Raw genomic sequence first — 14,295 nt, forward strand, 5'->3', positions numbered from 1 at the left:
TCAAAGGAGAATAATATAATTTAAGGAATATTGAAATGATTTTGCTAATATATGCAAAGCTGGTCAGTATTCAGAAAATAGTAACCAAGTGTGTCCACTGGACAAAGATCATTTGTACCTCTGTAAACCGAAATCATTTACGTTGCTCTCAGTTTTCTCCTACTTAAAGGATATAAAGTAACTCCAATGCAGCAATATCAACATTTCCATATGATGAAACAACACCGTCTCTTAAGGGTTCTGTACTGTAGATGACAGTATTCCTTTGAAAGGGCACCCAGTAACATATTTGCCCAAAGTCTTCTACAGTTTTTCCTCACAGAGTTTAATTTGAAAGTATTAAATGTTATATTAGCAAATTATCAGACTTAATGCTTTCTTATTTCCTTCAGGCTTATCACTGTCAAGCCACTAATTAGTCGTGTTCGAGTCTCTTCCTGAGTTTTGTTTTTTTTATTCCTGAGTATTAAATTGAACCTGACAGTTGTGGCTACCCGCATGACTTCAGTAATAAGGTGATGAAATATCATAGGAGTATATAAATTCTAGTTTTATTAACTTGGACTACATCCCCTCCCCCCTTTGTGTGTTTTGCAGAAAGGCCACAGTTTACGTGAAAAATTGGCGGAAATGGAAACCTTTAGGGATATCCTATGTAGACAAGTTGATACTTTACAGAAGTACTTTGATGCCTGTGCTGATGCTGTCTCCAAGGATGAACTTCAAAGGGATAAAGGTTAATTAGGCTATTACCACTATTTTTACTTGGAGAATGAATGGATTTAAAGCCCCTTGATCTTAAAAAGGGTAATATCTTTAAGTGATAAAGGTTAATTATAGTCACTTTTGCTAAAAACTCCCAATGTAACAGATTTCAGTGTCCATATAACTCATACACTTTAATAATACATTCTAAGTAATCTGATCCCCCATCCCAGATATGACTGACAATTTTTAAATGATTTTTAAACTCTTTATTCCATTAAAGAATATATCCATCATCTTGGTAAACTTGGGGCATTTCACATGATCATGTTTAATAAATTTACCCCATGGGGCATCTGGCTCAGTCAGTAGAGCATGCAACTCTGAGTTTAAGCCCCATGTTGGACCTAGAGCTTACTTTAAAAAAAAGAAAGAAAGAAATTTACCCCATCATGTGTCTTAGAAGCATGTGTATGTTAAATCCTCCAAATCTGAAATCATTCGATCTCTTTATTCCTCTGTCTTCCTTCTCTTCTTCTCCTTTTCTTTTTCTCTTCACTTCTTTCTCTCCCCATCCCTTCCTCTGGCTTTTTTCTCACAGAAGAAGAAACCAATAATGGAGCTACTAGAGATTTAAAAATAATAGTGAATTTTTTTATTTAAGAGAGATGATCTTCATTTAACTTACTCATAATGTGAGTTTTTAAGTTATTCTCTTTGTTACTGCTAAAGATATTACTGATGTTAACATCTGTTCTTCAGTTTTTCTTTTATTTGCTATGAACACAGAAATGAACTGTTCATAGCAGTATTACTAGCTAGCACTAAATTCATTCTTAGTATAATAACTAGGTTATTTGATGTGATTTCATTTCTTGGTTTTGTTAAATGTGTTTAATCTGAGCTCAGATTCTTTTTGACTTCTTATTTTCCCTCCTGCCTTTTTTTGGATTGAAATTATTTTAAAAATAAATTTTTTATGTCCTTTGTTGGCTTTTTTAGTAATAACTGTTATTTCAGTGGTTACCTTAGGGTTTATAGTATGTTCATTTAACTTACCACAGTCTACCTTTAGGTATCATACCACTTCCAGCATAGTTTAAGAACCTTACAATTATGTATTTTAATTTCTCCCCACTACTGAGGTAAGAGTCTTCAAAGTTTTCTAACCAGTACCCTGTGAATTACAAGGTTTTCCAGTGTTGTGGAAACAGGTACTTTTCCCTGTACCATGTAGGTTTTGGATACTGTCCCTGGAGTTTTTTTCATGTGATTCTTTCCCTGACCTCTGTCATTTCCTCACTTGTATGTGGTAACAGTACTTTATTGAATTCTTAAAGAAACCTTCTACTAATCTCTGGAATTCTGTCTCTGTACAGGATTCTCCTTTGCAGTCCTCTGCCTTGTGAACCCTGGTTACCTTTGTCTTTCTATACTGTCAGCTATTCCTCACCTTAGAGAGTTGGTCAGACTCCTTTTGGTTTCCTCCTTACTGGACCACTTCGAAACTCTCAATCATAGGACTCATGTTATTTGTTTTCTGACTCTCAGGAATCACTGTTCTTTGTTGCCTACTGTCCAGTGTTTTGAAAACCATTGTATATGGTTTTTCCAGTTTTTTAGTTTCATGCTAAAGGGTAGTCTATTTATTACACTTTGGTCAGAAACAGAAGCCCATATTCCTCTTAAGGTACTTAATTTTGTCTAAGTTAAGTAGCCTTGAAGTTCTTTATATTTGATAGACTTTAAGTTTTAGGTTCTTTAACATTTGATATTTATTTCTCCAAAAATAAAGACAGTTGAATTTCTTTCTCCCTCATTAAGAAAAATGTATGTATTCCTTTTTAATCAAACACTACAAATCATCTTTCATTTGCAGATAGCCTTTTAAACAAAAGCAGGGTATATAATGGAATTGATTTCTTCATTTTTAAACGATCATATCAATGGTATATATAACATGTCAAGGACAAAGTGATAGTGGAAGGATTAGAAGTTGGGATGCAATGATAACCAGGTTGTATAGAAGTTTTGAAAAATAATTTTAAACAATTTGCAGTTCAATAGCAACAGTAGTAGACCAAGGTATTAGTTTGCTAGGGCTGGTATCACCAAGTAGTACAGATTAGGGGGCTTAAACAACAGAAATTTATTTTCTCACAGTTCTGGAGGCTAGAAGTCTGAGATGAATTGTTACCAACGTTGGCTTCTGAGGGCCACGAGGGAAGGATCTGGTTTAGGTCTCTCTCTCCTCAGCTTATATATGGCTGTCTTTTCCCTTTGTGTTCATATCATCTTCCATCTGAAAGTGCTTGTGTTTAAATTTCCTTCTCTTCCAAGGGCACTGGTCGTATTGGATTAGGACCCACCTCATTTTAATTTGATTATTATTTTAACAGGCAGAGTCACATTCGGAGGTATGGAAGGTTAGGATTTAAACATATGAGTGTTGTAGCAACACAATTCAACCCATAACAACTGATATCCCTATAAATGCTATTTTAGGAAATATTGATGTGTTTAAGAGTACATGTTGGGTAAAAGTGAAATAAGGACATGGACCATAATTTCCTACTTTGTAGGAATTATTCCTCCGATTGTAAATCAGAGTTGAACCGAATGAGTCTAAGGATCTTTCAGTAAATTATCAATATTAAGTCTATGACAGTAGTTGATTATAGGTAGTGAATTAATCTACTTTCGTCTCTTTGGCCTTCATTCTAACTTTGTAAGTGATTAATCCACTACTTTTGCTCTATATTTACCTTTTCAGTGAGATTTATTCTTTTATATTTTTTTGTAAATAGTACTTACAGACTTCCTTAATCTACAGACGTCCCTTTAACATTGTCCTATAACGCTGATTTAGTGGTGATGAACTCCTTTAGCAAAAAAGCTTTTGCGTATGTGGAAAACTCAATCTCCTTCAGTTCTGAATAATAAATTTGGTGGGTACAGTGTTCTTGTTTTGAAGTCTTTTTCATGACTTAAGGAATTTTAAGAATCAGTGTTCTTTTTTAAGTGTGTCATTAAAATGATAGTAGCAAATTCCCATTTTATTTTAGGTGTTCAGTGTTTTTACATAAAATGCTTTATCAGAGTTGTTAGTAAGGGACTTTTCAGCCCAAACTCTTCCTCCGCAATTCCCACATATACTTCAGTAGGATTTAATTAACCCTTAAAGTCTTAGTTAGATATATTAGGTTTCCAGGAGTAGAAGACATTATATCTAACCTAAACATACTGTTTAATTTTAAAAGAAGGTATGTATCATATTAATGGAAGTTTCTATTAATCTCGTTCTTTATTACTGTTAGTTTAATAACTTGAAGTAGACTACCTAACATTTTTCTACATCTGTTTTCTCAGCTGTAAAGTGGATACTATATCCAGCACGTATGACTGTGAGAATTGAGAGTATATACATTAGCACTGTGCCTAACAGCCATACTTTAGTAAATAATAGCTGCTGTTTTTAATGTGGTTCATTTGGATTATTACAAGGATAAGGAAAACAGGAATGATTGAGTTGGGGGACTTGTATTAGGCAAATCATGTCAGACATCCCTTAAAGGTGCCTCAGGGATGGGTAAGGAGTGCTTGGTTGGAAGGGGAAGGGGAAGGCCACTCTTAGCCAGAGCAGCTCTTGTTTTCATCAGTTTTATATATTAAGTGTTGGGCTAGCAAAAGAAAACTGAAAATCCCTGTTTGTTGGTACTGGGCTATTAGATGGTTAGAGATACAAAGCCCAAAGTAAATATGAATGGGATAAGTGAGGTACAAACCTTTCAGTAATATTTAAGAACAGTTCAGGGTAGTTACTGAGTCAAGATCAGGATCTTGTCTGATGGTGATAAATACTGATTTAAAAGTAGAGCAGTATGCTATGTTAATGAATTTCTTAGAATTGACCGTATTTGCAAATGATTGATAAGAAGATGAAGATCCATAGAATCTGGGAATCTGATGAATCCTGGGACTTAGGTGTCTGCAGAGGCTTCAGTATGAATACTGAAATCTATAGAAGTGATGAACATAGAAAAGAAAATGTTAGTCATATATAGATATTACTTAGCTGAGTAGAAATGAATAGTAGATTTAGTAGATAATAGCAGCTGATGATTTGAAAAAGTTGTTATAGATGAGTAGCCAAATGTTTAAGTGGTGAAAAAATGAAATAGCCTAGTAACAAAAAAAATGGCAACACAGAACAAAAGTATTTTCTGTGGTGATTACTACCCTTTAGGGGAGAGTTAAGGAACAGGAGTGGGTTTTACATCCATTGGAGAGAGAGAGATGGAGAGAGAGAGAGCAAGCTAAAGTAGATCAAATATTTATTTGATGTAGAGATATAGGCAAGAAGTAAGATATTAATTTAGAATGAAGACTTCTTATGTAGAAAGGGAATGCCTTAAAAAAGAATCCATTAAAAAGTGTGATAGTAGAGAATAGGTTGGAAGGCTGAGGTTTATAAATTTGCATTAAGAGTGGAATACATAATACAGATGATTAAAGTATGTTAGGCAGTACAAAAAGGAATAGTACATAGAACAAAAAGGTATTCAGAAGGAGATTATCGGGGATTCTGTTTTTTTCTGGAATTGCGTAAGTTTTAAAGGGATATCCAAGCACAGACACATTAGGATGAATGAAAACTGATATCACATCTGTAAGTCATTCTGTTTTCCCTACATATCCAGAAATAGTAAATTTAAGAACTCACAGAGGCAAGTTAAGGTATCTTCTCCATGTAAGTTAATCTTTTACATTTTTGCTCAGCCTTTGCAGGCCTTTGGTAGAATTATGAAATCGCCTCAAGCTAGGTAGGAAGGGGATAGGAAGACTAAAGGACAAAAAAAATTCATATCTCAGTCCTGTCCCTTACACAAATGAGAATGGGTATAGTTTTTTTTTTTTATAATAATGTATTTAAAGACATTCCACAGCATGTTTATTGAGCATACCTTGACAACCACTGAAAATACAAAGATAAGATCTTGTACTCGCAGAATCTAAAATATATTGACTCATTCGAACATAAGAATAAACTGGTTAGGGATGCCTAGGTGGCTCTCTGGTTGAGTGTCTGCTTTCTGCTCAGGTCGTGAGCCCAGGGTCCTGGGATCGAGTTCCACATCGAACTCCCCACAGGAGCCTGCTTCTCCCTCTGCCTGTGTCTCTGCCTCTCTCTCTGTGGCTCTCATGAATAAGTAAATAAAATTAGAAAACAAAAATAATTAACTGGTTAATTCCTATTTCCTTTCATCCTGATACCCTTAAATATGTTTTATTTAGTGGTAGAAGATGATGAAGACGATTTTCCTACAACACGTTCTGATGGAGACTTCTTGCATAACACTAATGGCAATAAGGAAAAGTGTAAGTAGTACATTTTGTTCCTCTCAGCTAGATAAAGTGTTCTTTCTAAAATTATATAATAACTAAGTGTGTAACAAGAATAATTATCTAATTGAGTAATTTTTTAAAAGCAGTGTAATTACCGGAAAGTGAAAAGTTCCTCCTAGGAAAAGACATGTAAGTGGAATATACATTCTGACATTAAATAATAATAGCCACTCATTACCTAACAAAGACTCATTCTAAATTCTAGACATTGTCCTACTTATTTCAGCAGTATTTGTTAAAATCAGTTTCTCGTACTGCAAGTTTATTTCTTGGGGGATGCATTATAATGGAGTTTGAATGTTTGAGTATATTTCTCTCTGTTTAACATTCTTTCCTGTCTCCACTCAATAAGCTGGTGTTGAAAAGTATGTAATCAGTATTATTAAAGGAAAATTATTAAAAATATCTCTGATTTCATGGTGCAGTTGTTTACAGAGCTAGGAACAAGGTGGTCTGTTTCATATACCCATTTATTGTTACTCTCTGTATAATGGCTAACTTATTAGATGGAATTCTGAATTGTTCATTAGAAGCCTGTGATTTGTGACAACATGGATGAACCTCCAGGGTCTTACAGTAAGAGAAACCAAAGACAGATACTGCATGGTATCTCTTACACGAGGAATCTTAAACAAACAAAACCAGAAATCTGTGATTCATAGTCAGTATTCTTCTTTTGGCATATCCTAAGAAAAAACTAGGTTTGTTTAAAAAAAAAAAAAAATTTTTTTTTTGGTAAAAATTTTTTTAATTACAAAAATAAAACTTGGTGAAAAAATGAGTTAATTGTGCTTATTTTTGCTAAAGTTATGAAGAATGTGAAATATAATTTATACTTTGGCATATTTTCAAAATAACTTTCAAACTGTTGTCTGCATGGCATTAATTTTCTATTTCAGAGATCACAGTGGACTATTGCATTATTGATACTAAAATCTGTGCTTCTCTCTGCCCACTTTATCCTTCTTTCCCTCTTCCTGTTTATTTTCATCATGACTCTTTTCTTCCTTATGACCTGCCCCCTCTCAGACTTGCAAAATACTAACTTACTACAAAGTTGTCCTTACAAGTTGGGACTGAAATGTTGAATTTTATTGAGTAATCTAAATTTACCTTTGTGAAATTAGAGTATTATTTTGGGAAGATTCTTTCAAGTTACATTTTAAATTCACAATGTATAATCTGTTTTCATAGGAAAAAGATTTTGGTTGGTATTGGAAAAATTAATGAAAAAATTATAAGACTTGCACATCAAAACTTCTATTCTGGTCAGTTCCCCCACCTGCATTCCCCAGAATAGAAAGGAAACTTATTTTAAACTTATTTTTAATTTAATAAAATTAAACTTATTTTAATTTCTTATTTTCAACTAGAAATTGAACTGGAGAGTTCTAGATTCAGGAATACATGGCATAGCAAAAGATAGATGTATTGGCCTATCTGTAAAGTGATTTTGTGGAAATTTACATACTGATGGTTGAAATTTCACAGCCTCATTGTTCTGTTTATCACCAAGGATTCTGGTAGCCAGGCACTAAATGAAAGTCTGCATCGTGAACCTCCTTTTACCATGTTTCCAGAATATCCATCAACCAAACATATATTTTCTGATAGAAAATTAAAACATAACTCTGTAGATGCTGAATGACCACAGATAAAGGACCTATAAATAGAGATTTTCTACCTCTTCCCTGAAAAAGCTGCCTCACTACCAGATCAGCCTTTAAGTCCACTAATTAAAAAACCCTGCCAATGCTTACAGACCTTCTAGAAACTGAACTCTGAGATGTGAACAGATAGCCTGATTTCCAGATATTTGAGGAAAACCTCCAGTCTCTTTTTTTGAAGAGAGAAATGAAGCAACAGAAGACAGGGTTACTAAAGTCATTTAGAGAAATATCCTAGAAGATATTTGTATAATTTTTTAAATCAATTGTGTTTTAAGTATATTTGTGGGATTCACTGTTTAAAATAATTCCTTTCTTAGTGGTTGATAGAAATTATGTCTTGTTAATCACCATAGATGGAAAGTATCTTTCTGTGGTTAACCTCTAGAAATAAGTTGGAAGCTTTGTATATAAAGTGAACAGAACATGTAGTCTTTAAATCTGGTACTACTTGATCATAGCCTAGGATTAGATAAAATTCTTAAAAATAGAGAGAGAGAGAGAGAGAGAGAGAGAGAGAGAGAGAGAAAGACAATTAAGGTAATTGAACTTTAGACCAGAGGAGGAATTTTTGGATACGAAAACATTTTCCTTAGTTAAAGACCCTCAGGATTCATGGTGGAAGGAGTGTTTCCTAAATCTTTTGTGAACGAATTTTGTATTTACCTCTAATGTAAATTTTCATCTGTTTTATTCTATGTCATCTTTTCTTTCTTTCTTTTTTTTTTTAATTAAAGATTTTATCTGTTTATCCCTGAAAGAAACAAAGAGAGGCAGAGACACAGGCAGGGAGAAGCAGGCTCCATGCAGGGAGCTGGATGTGGGACACTCGATCCTGGGACTCCAGGATCATGCCCTGGGTCGAAAGGCAGATGCTTAACTGCTGAGCCACCCAGGCATCCCTCTATGTCATCTTTTATTAATTTACATTTCTAGGGTCAAAAGGTAGTCTTTATGATGAAAACGTCAATTCATCAAAAATATATAACAATTACACATGTAGTTGCATGTAATAACATAACCCCAAAATATATGGAACAAAAACTGACCAAATTGAAGAGGAAAAAAAGACAATTAAGTAGTAATAGTTTGAGACTTAAATATCTAGCTTTCAACAGTTGATGACAAGTAGGAAGAAGGCCAACAAAGAAATAAAATAAACAGACCTGGTAGACATATACAGAACACTCCACTTAACAATAGGAGAATATATGTTCTTCTTGATAATACATGTAGTGTTTTTCAGGAAAGACCTTGTTCTTAGCCATAAAACAAGCTTCGATTAATTTAAAAGGATTTAAATCATAGAAAATATGTCCTCTGACCACAAAGAAATAAAATTAGAAATCAGTGACAAAGATTAGGAAATTCATGAATATGTAGAAATTAACGTACTCCTACATAATCAGTGGATTAAAGATAAAAATCACAAAGGAAATCAGAAAATACTATGAGATGAATGAAAGCAAAAATATAAGATACCAAGACAGATGAGCTGAAGCTAAAGCTGTGCTTAGAGAGAAATTTTTACCTGAAACACCTTTATTATAAAAAAGAAAGAAAGAAGGATGCCTGGGTGGCTCAGCCTTCAAGTCAGGTTGTGGTCTAGCCCAGCATCAGGCTCCCTGCTCATTGGGGAGTCTGCTGCTTCCTCTGCCCCTCCCTCTGCTCATTCTCTCTCTCTCTCTCTCTCTCTAATAAAAATCTTTTTTTAAAAAAGAATAGAAACTATAAATTGGTTCTTTGAGAAGATCAAAATGGACAAATCTTTAGCTCAAAATAAGAGATTACTAAAATCAGAAATGAAAGGAAGACTATCACTGCTGACCTTATAGAAATAAAAAGAATTAAGAAGGAGGGATGCTATAAATAAATGTATGCCAACAAATTTGATAACTTAGATGAAATAGATAGAAGTCTTAAAAAGGCACAAACTATAGAATGTTACTCAAGTAGACATAGAAAATGCAAATAGACCAATAATAAAGAGATACAATTAGTCATAAACTTCCCCACAAAGAAAAGCCCTGGCTCAAATGGCTTCACTGCTGAATTCTACTAAACATTTAAAGAAGAATTAATACTATCTCTTCACATGTTCTTCCAAACTTTAGGAGGAATATTTCTTAACCTGTTGAGACAGTTTTGTGAGACAAAGAGATCTCAAAACTATAGACCAATATCTCTTATGAAACTATAGACCAATATATCTTATGAATATAGATATAAATACTTAATAGTACTGGCAAACCAAATCCAGCAACATCTAAGAAGGATTATACACTATGACCAGAAGGGAATTATCCCAGAATGCAGAGTTGACTTAACTTAGGAAAATCAGTTGATAAAATAATTATATCAGTAGAATAAGGCCAAAACCGGTAGTCATCTCAACAGATGTAAAACAAACAAACAAAAAAAAAAAAAAAACAAAAACAAAACAAAACACAAAAAAACATCTGACAGGGCAGCCCAGGTGGCTCAGCGGTTTAGCACTGCCTTCAGTCCAGGGCATGCATGATTCTGGAGACCTGGGATCAAGTCCCACATCGAGCTCCCCACTAGGAGCCTGCTTCTCCCTCTGCCTGTGTTTCTGCCTCTCTCTGTGTGTCTCTCATGGATAAATAAATAAAATCTTAAAAAAAAAAACAACAACAAAACAAAAAACATTTGACAAAATCTAATACTAATACTCTTTCATGATAAAAACACTAAAAAACATAGGAATAACTACTCTGATTAAAAAAAAAATCTGTGAAAAATCTACATTTAACATCTCATTTAGTGGTAAAAGACTGCTTTCCCCCTGATATCAGGAACATGTCCATTCTTGCTATTTCTGTTCAATACTGCATTAAAGATTCCAGCCAGAACAACTGGACAAGAAAGTTAAATAAAAGGCATCCCGATTCTAAAGGAAGAATTAAGACTATTTCTATTTGAAGGTGCCATTATCTTAGGAGAAAATCCTAAGACATCCACTAAAAAACTTTTTGAACTAATAAATGAGTTCAGCAAGATTGCAGGGTATAAAATCAATATGTAAAAATCAGTTTTGGGGTGCCTGGCTGGCTCATTTGGTGTAGTATGTGCCGCTGGATTTGAGGTCATGAGTTAAAGCCCACGTTGGGTATAGGGCTTACTTTAAAAAAAGTCTACCATATTTTTATTGCTAATGGTGAACAATGTGAAGATTAAAATAACAGCTTTATTTATAATAGTATCTTTATGGCAATTTATAAAATGAATTAAATAATTAGGAACAAATTTAACAAGAGAAACAAAAATCTTATACTCTGAGATTAATAAAACATTGAAAAAAATGAAGACCTAAAAGTAGAAAGATATCCCATATTCATGGATTAGAAGAGATGATGATATTAAGAATTCAGTATTCCTGAAATTGCCCCACAGAATCAATGTAATTCTTACCAAAATCCTAAGTTTTTTTGCAGAAATGGACAAACTGACCCTAAAATTTATGTCAAAAATTACGCAGAATAGATACTATAGTCTTGAAGAACAAAATAGGAAGAGTCACGCTTCCAATTTTAACACTTACAAAACCACCAGTAAAGTGTGGCACTGGAATGTGTTTTATATTTTCCAGTTGTTGCTATTCAGCAATATTTTCTGACCAATTTCCTATATTACATCTATTCTTATTTTGTAAATATTATACAAGAGCATTTTGTCATGTTATCAGCTATATAAAAGAATGAGTATAGATACTAACTGATCTGTCAAATCAAGGTATACTCTTGATGCAACTCACAAAGAAGAAATTTACTGTTAATGGAGCATGAATAATACTCTGTTCTTTCTCTCCACCCAGTCTGTGTGCATGTGCATTAATTGTCCAGACAGAGAATTTCTACCACCAGTCACTTTTCACCCTCTTTTAGCTCGGAGACTATTTTCATGTGAAAATATTTTAGATTTTGTTTTTTAGCCAACTATATCTTGGACTATAGGCCAGTAGTCCGAAACTGATCATAGACCCTGGCTTGATTGATATCAGTGTCATATCACAGTCTTCAACTGTGTTTCTTCTTTATCATAGTAGGCAGGTGAGAGATTTTTTTTTTTTTTTTTTTTTTTTTTTTTGGCAGGTGAGAGATTTAAACAAGTTGCCATCCTGTATGTTCAGAAGAACTTATCTGCCAATTTTTTCTGTCCCTTGTATGTGGTAACATACGCTCATACAGACACAATCTTTTTGATGTGAGAAAATGAAAAAACTCCTCACTACAAAAACTGTGGGGATTCCCCTTTAGGTTGCCTGCTATTCAAAAATAGTGTGTGTGAGTCTGTGTTTCGGGGATCCCTGGGTGGCTCAGCGGTTTGGCACCTGCCTTTGGCCCAGGGCGCGATCCTGGAGTCCCGATAGCGAGTCCCGCATCGGGCTCCCTGCATGGAGCCTACTTCTCCCTCTGCCTGTGTCTCTGGCTCTCTCTCTCTATGTCTATCATGAATAAATAAAAAAAAAAAATCTTAAAAAAAAAAAAAAAAGGATTCTCTGTCTCCCTCTCCCCTTCCCTGCTTGCTCATGCTTTCTCTCTTCCTTCCCTTCTCTAAAAAAGAAGAAAAGATTACCTTGTTTTTAGCTGAGATATTTAGATGAGTATGCTCATCAGAAATTACCCAAGTACTTCAGAGTTTTACACAACTTTTCCCATCAAGATTAATATAGTTCTACAGTATAAGGTATTAAGAGACTTGGAGCAAAAATCAAAGTAACCAGTACTTAGAGGAGCCGAGTGGATAACAGATTAAGGTGAGTTTTTTGTCATCATGACTTATGTGTGAGACACTAAAATGAAGTGTTGAAAATATCAACTATTTTTTTTAATATCAACTATTTAAAAGCTTAAAGTCTATGACATAATCCCTGTATCATTCTGAAAAGGATTTCAGGTAGCTGCTTCTGAAAGTAGTAAGTAGAGCTGAAGAGGTACATTTCTATATTTCTAGAATTTTTTCAAAAACATTTCATGTCACACTTTTCATCTAAATTAAAGTTTTTACAAAAATATATAAATTAACATTAAGCAGAGAGGACAGATTATTTTAGTTAATACACATCCTTTTATGCAGAACATAGGTGACCTTTCATTTCCTTCCATTAATGAAAGTAGTTTATAATTAAACTGTGATCTTGGTAAGAGTGTTAGAAAATAAAGAAGTTAAAATGATAGGGTTTTCAGAAAATATAAGAAAAATATATTTTTTAACAGTTTTATTGAGTTATAATTAACCTACAATAAACTGCACATATTTAAAGTGCATGATTTAGAAATGTCTGGGTGGCTCAGCGGTTGAGTGTCCATAAATTTGGCTCAGAGTGTGATCCTGGGGTCCCAGGATCTAGTCCCACATCAGGCTCCCTACCTGGAGCCTGTTTCTCCCTCTATGTTCTGCCTCTCGCTCTGTGTCTCTCATGAATAAATAAATAAAATCTTTAAAAATTAAAGTGCATGGTTTGGTAAGTTTTGATGTTATCATTATAATCAAGATTATTGTATCTATCACCCTCAAAAGTTTCCTTCATCTCTTTTGTCAACCCTCCTCTCCCTATTCCCAAACAACCATTCTGATCTCTTTTTTTTGTCAGTGTAGATTAGTTTTCATATTCTTGAGTATAATATAAATGGACTCATGCAGTATGTGGGAGTTTTTTGTCCAGGCTTCTTTTTTAGAAATTCATCATATTATTTTTTGTATTAGTATTTGATTTCTTTTCATTGCTAAGTAGGATTTCCTTGTGTTGATACGCTACAATTTGCTTATCCATTCATCTCCTTATGGACATTTGGATTATTTTAAGTTTTTGGCTGTTACAATAATACTGCTATGAGTATTCATGTGTGGTGTTTTTATAGACATATATTTTATTTGAAGTCAGTACTCAGGAATGGAATGGTTGAATCATATGGTAGGTGTATATTTAACTTAAAAAAAAACACCAATTTGGGCAGCCCTAGTGGCTCAGTGGTGTAGTGCCACCTTCAGCCTGGAGTGTGATCCTGGAGACTCAGGATTAAGTCCCACGTCGGGCTCCCTGCATGGAGCCTGCTTCTCCCTCTGCCTGTGTCTCTGCCTCTCTCTCTCTTTTTGTGTCTGTCATGAATAAATAAATAAAATCTTAAAAAAAAATAAAACACCAATTTATTTTACCAGCCATATAGGATAGTCTTGATTCCTCCAAATCCCCACTAATACTTGGCACAGTCAGTCTTGGGACACTTGGATGCTCAGTTGGTTAAGTGGCCTAACTCTTGGTTTTGCTTAAATGATGGTGTCGGGATCATGGGATCAAGCCCTACCTAAAGTACAAGCTCTGCGGGGAATCTGCTCAAGGATTCTCTCTCCCTCTCCTTTTACCCCTCCCCATCCTTTTGCTCCCCCTCCCCATGCATCCTCTCTCTGTCTCCCTCTAAAATAAATACATCTTTCAAAACACAAATTTTAGTCTTCTGATAGCTGTTTAGTGATGTCTTGTTGTGGTTATTTGTAT

At 34.2% G+C, this 14,295-nt stretch overlaps 1 protein-coding gene and 1 long non-coding RNA gene across 5 annotated transcripts in view; one reads left to right on the forward strand and one right to left on the reverse strand.

The window, feature by feature from the left end:
* Window positions 1-14,295, forward strand: part of CERT1 (ceramide transporter 1) — a 104,786-nt gene that overhangs the window by 53,561 nt on the left and 36,930 nt on the right. For all 4 annotated transcript variants that reach the window (XM_025437437.3, XM_049108371.1, XM_049108370.1 and 1 more), the window contains exons 5-6: window positions 598-736; window positions 6,001-6,084. In XM_025437437.3, coding sequence (XP_025293222.1) covers window positions 598-736; window positions 6,001-6,084 — 223 coding nt within the window. The remainder of the gene's footprint in view (window positions 1-597; window positions 737-6,000; window positions 6,085-14,295) is intronic.
* LOC112653356 (uncharacterized) lies at window positions 1,002-6,258 on the reverse strand. The gene is made up of 3 exons (XR_003132100.2): window positions 6,207-6,258; window positions 4,491-4,723; window positions 1,002-1,330 (listed from the first exon to the last, which is right to left on the reverse strand). It is a non-coding gene; the product is annotated as an uncharacterized LOC112653356 (long non-coding RNA).

Source organism: Canis lupus, chromosome 3 (assembly GCF_003254725.2).
Source record: "Canis lupus dingo isolate Sandy chromosome 3, ASM325472v2, whole genome shotgun sequence".
NCBI classification, from domain to species: Eukaryota; Metazoa; Chordata; class Mammalia; order Carnivora; family Canidae; genus Canis; species Canis lupus.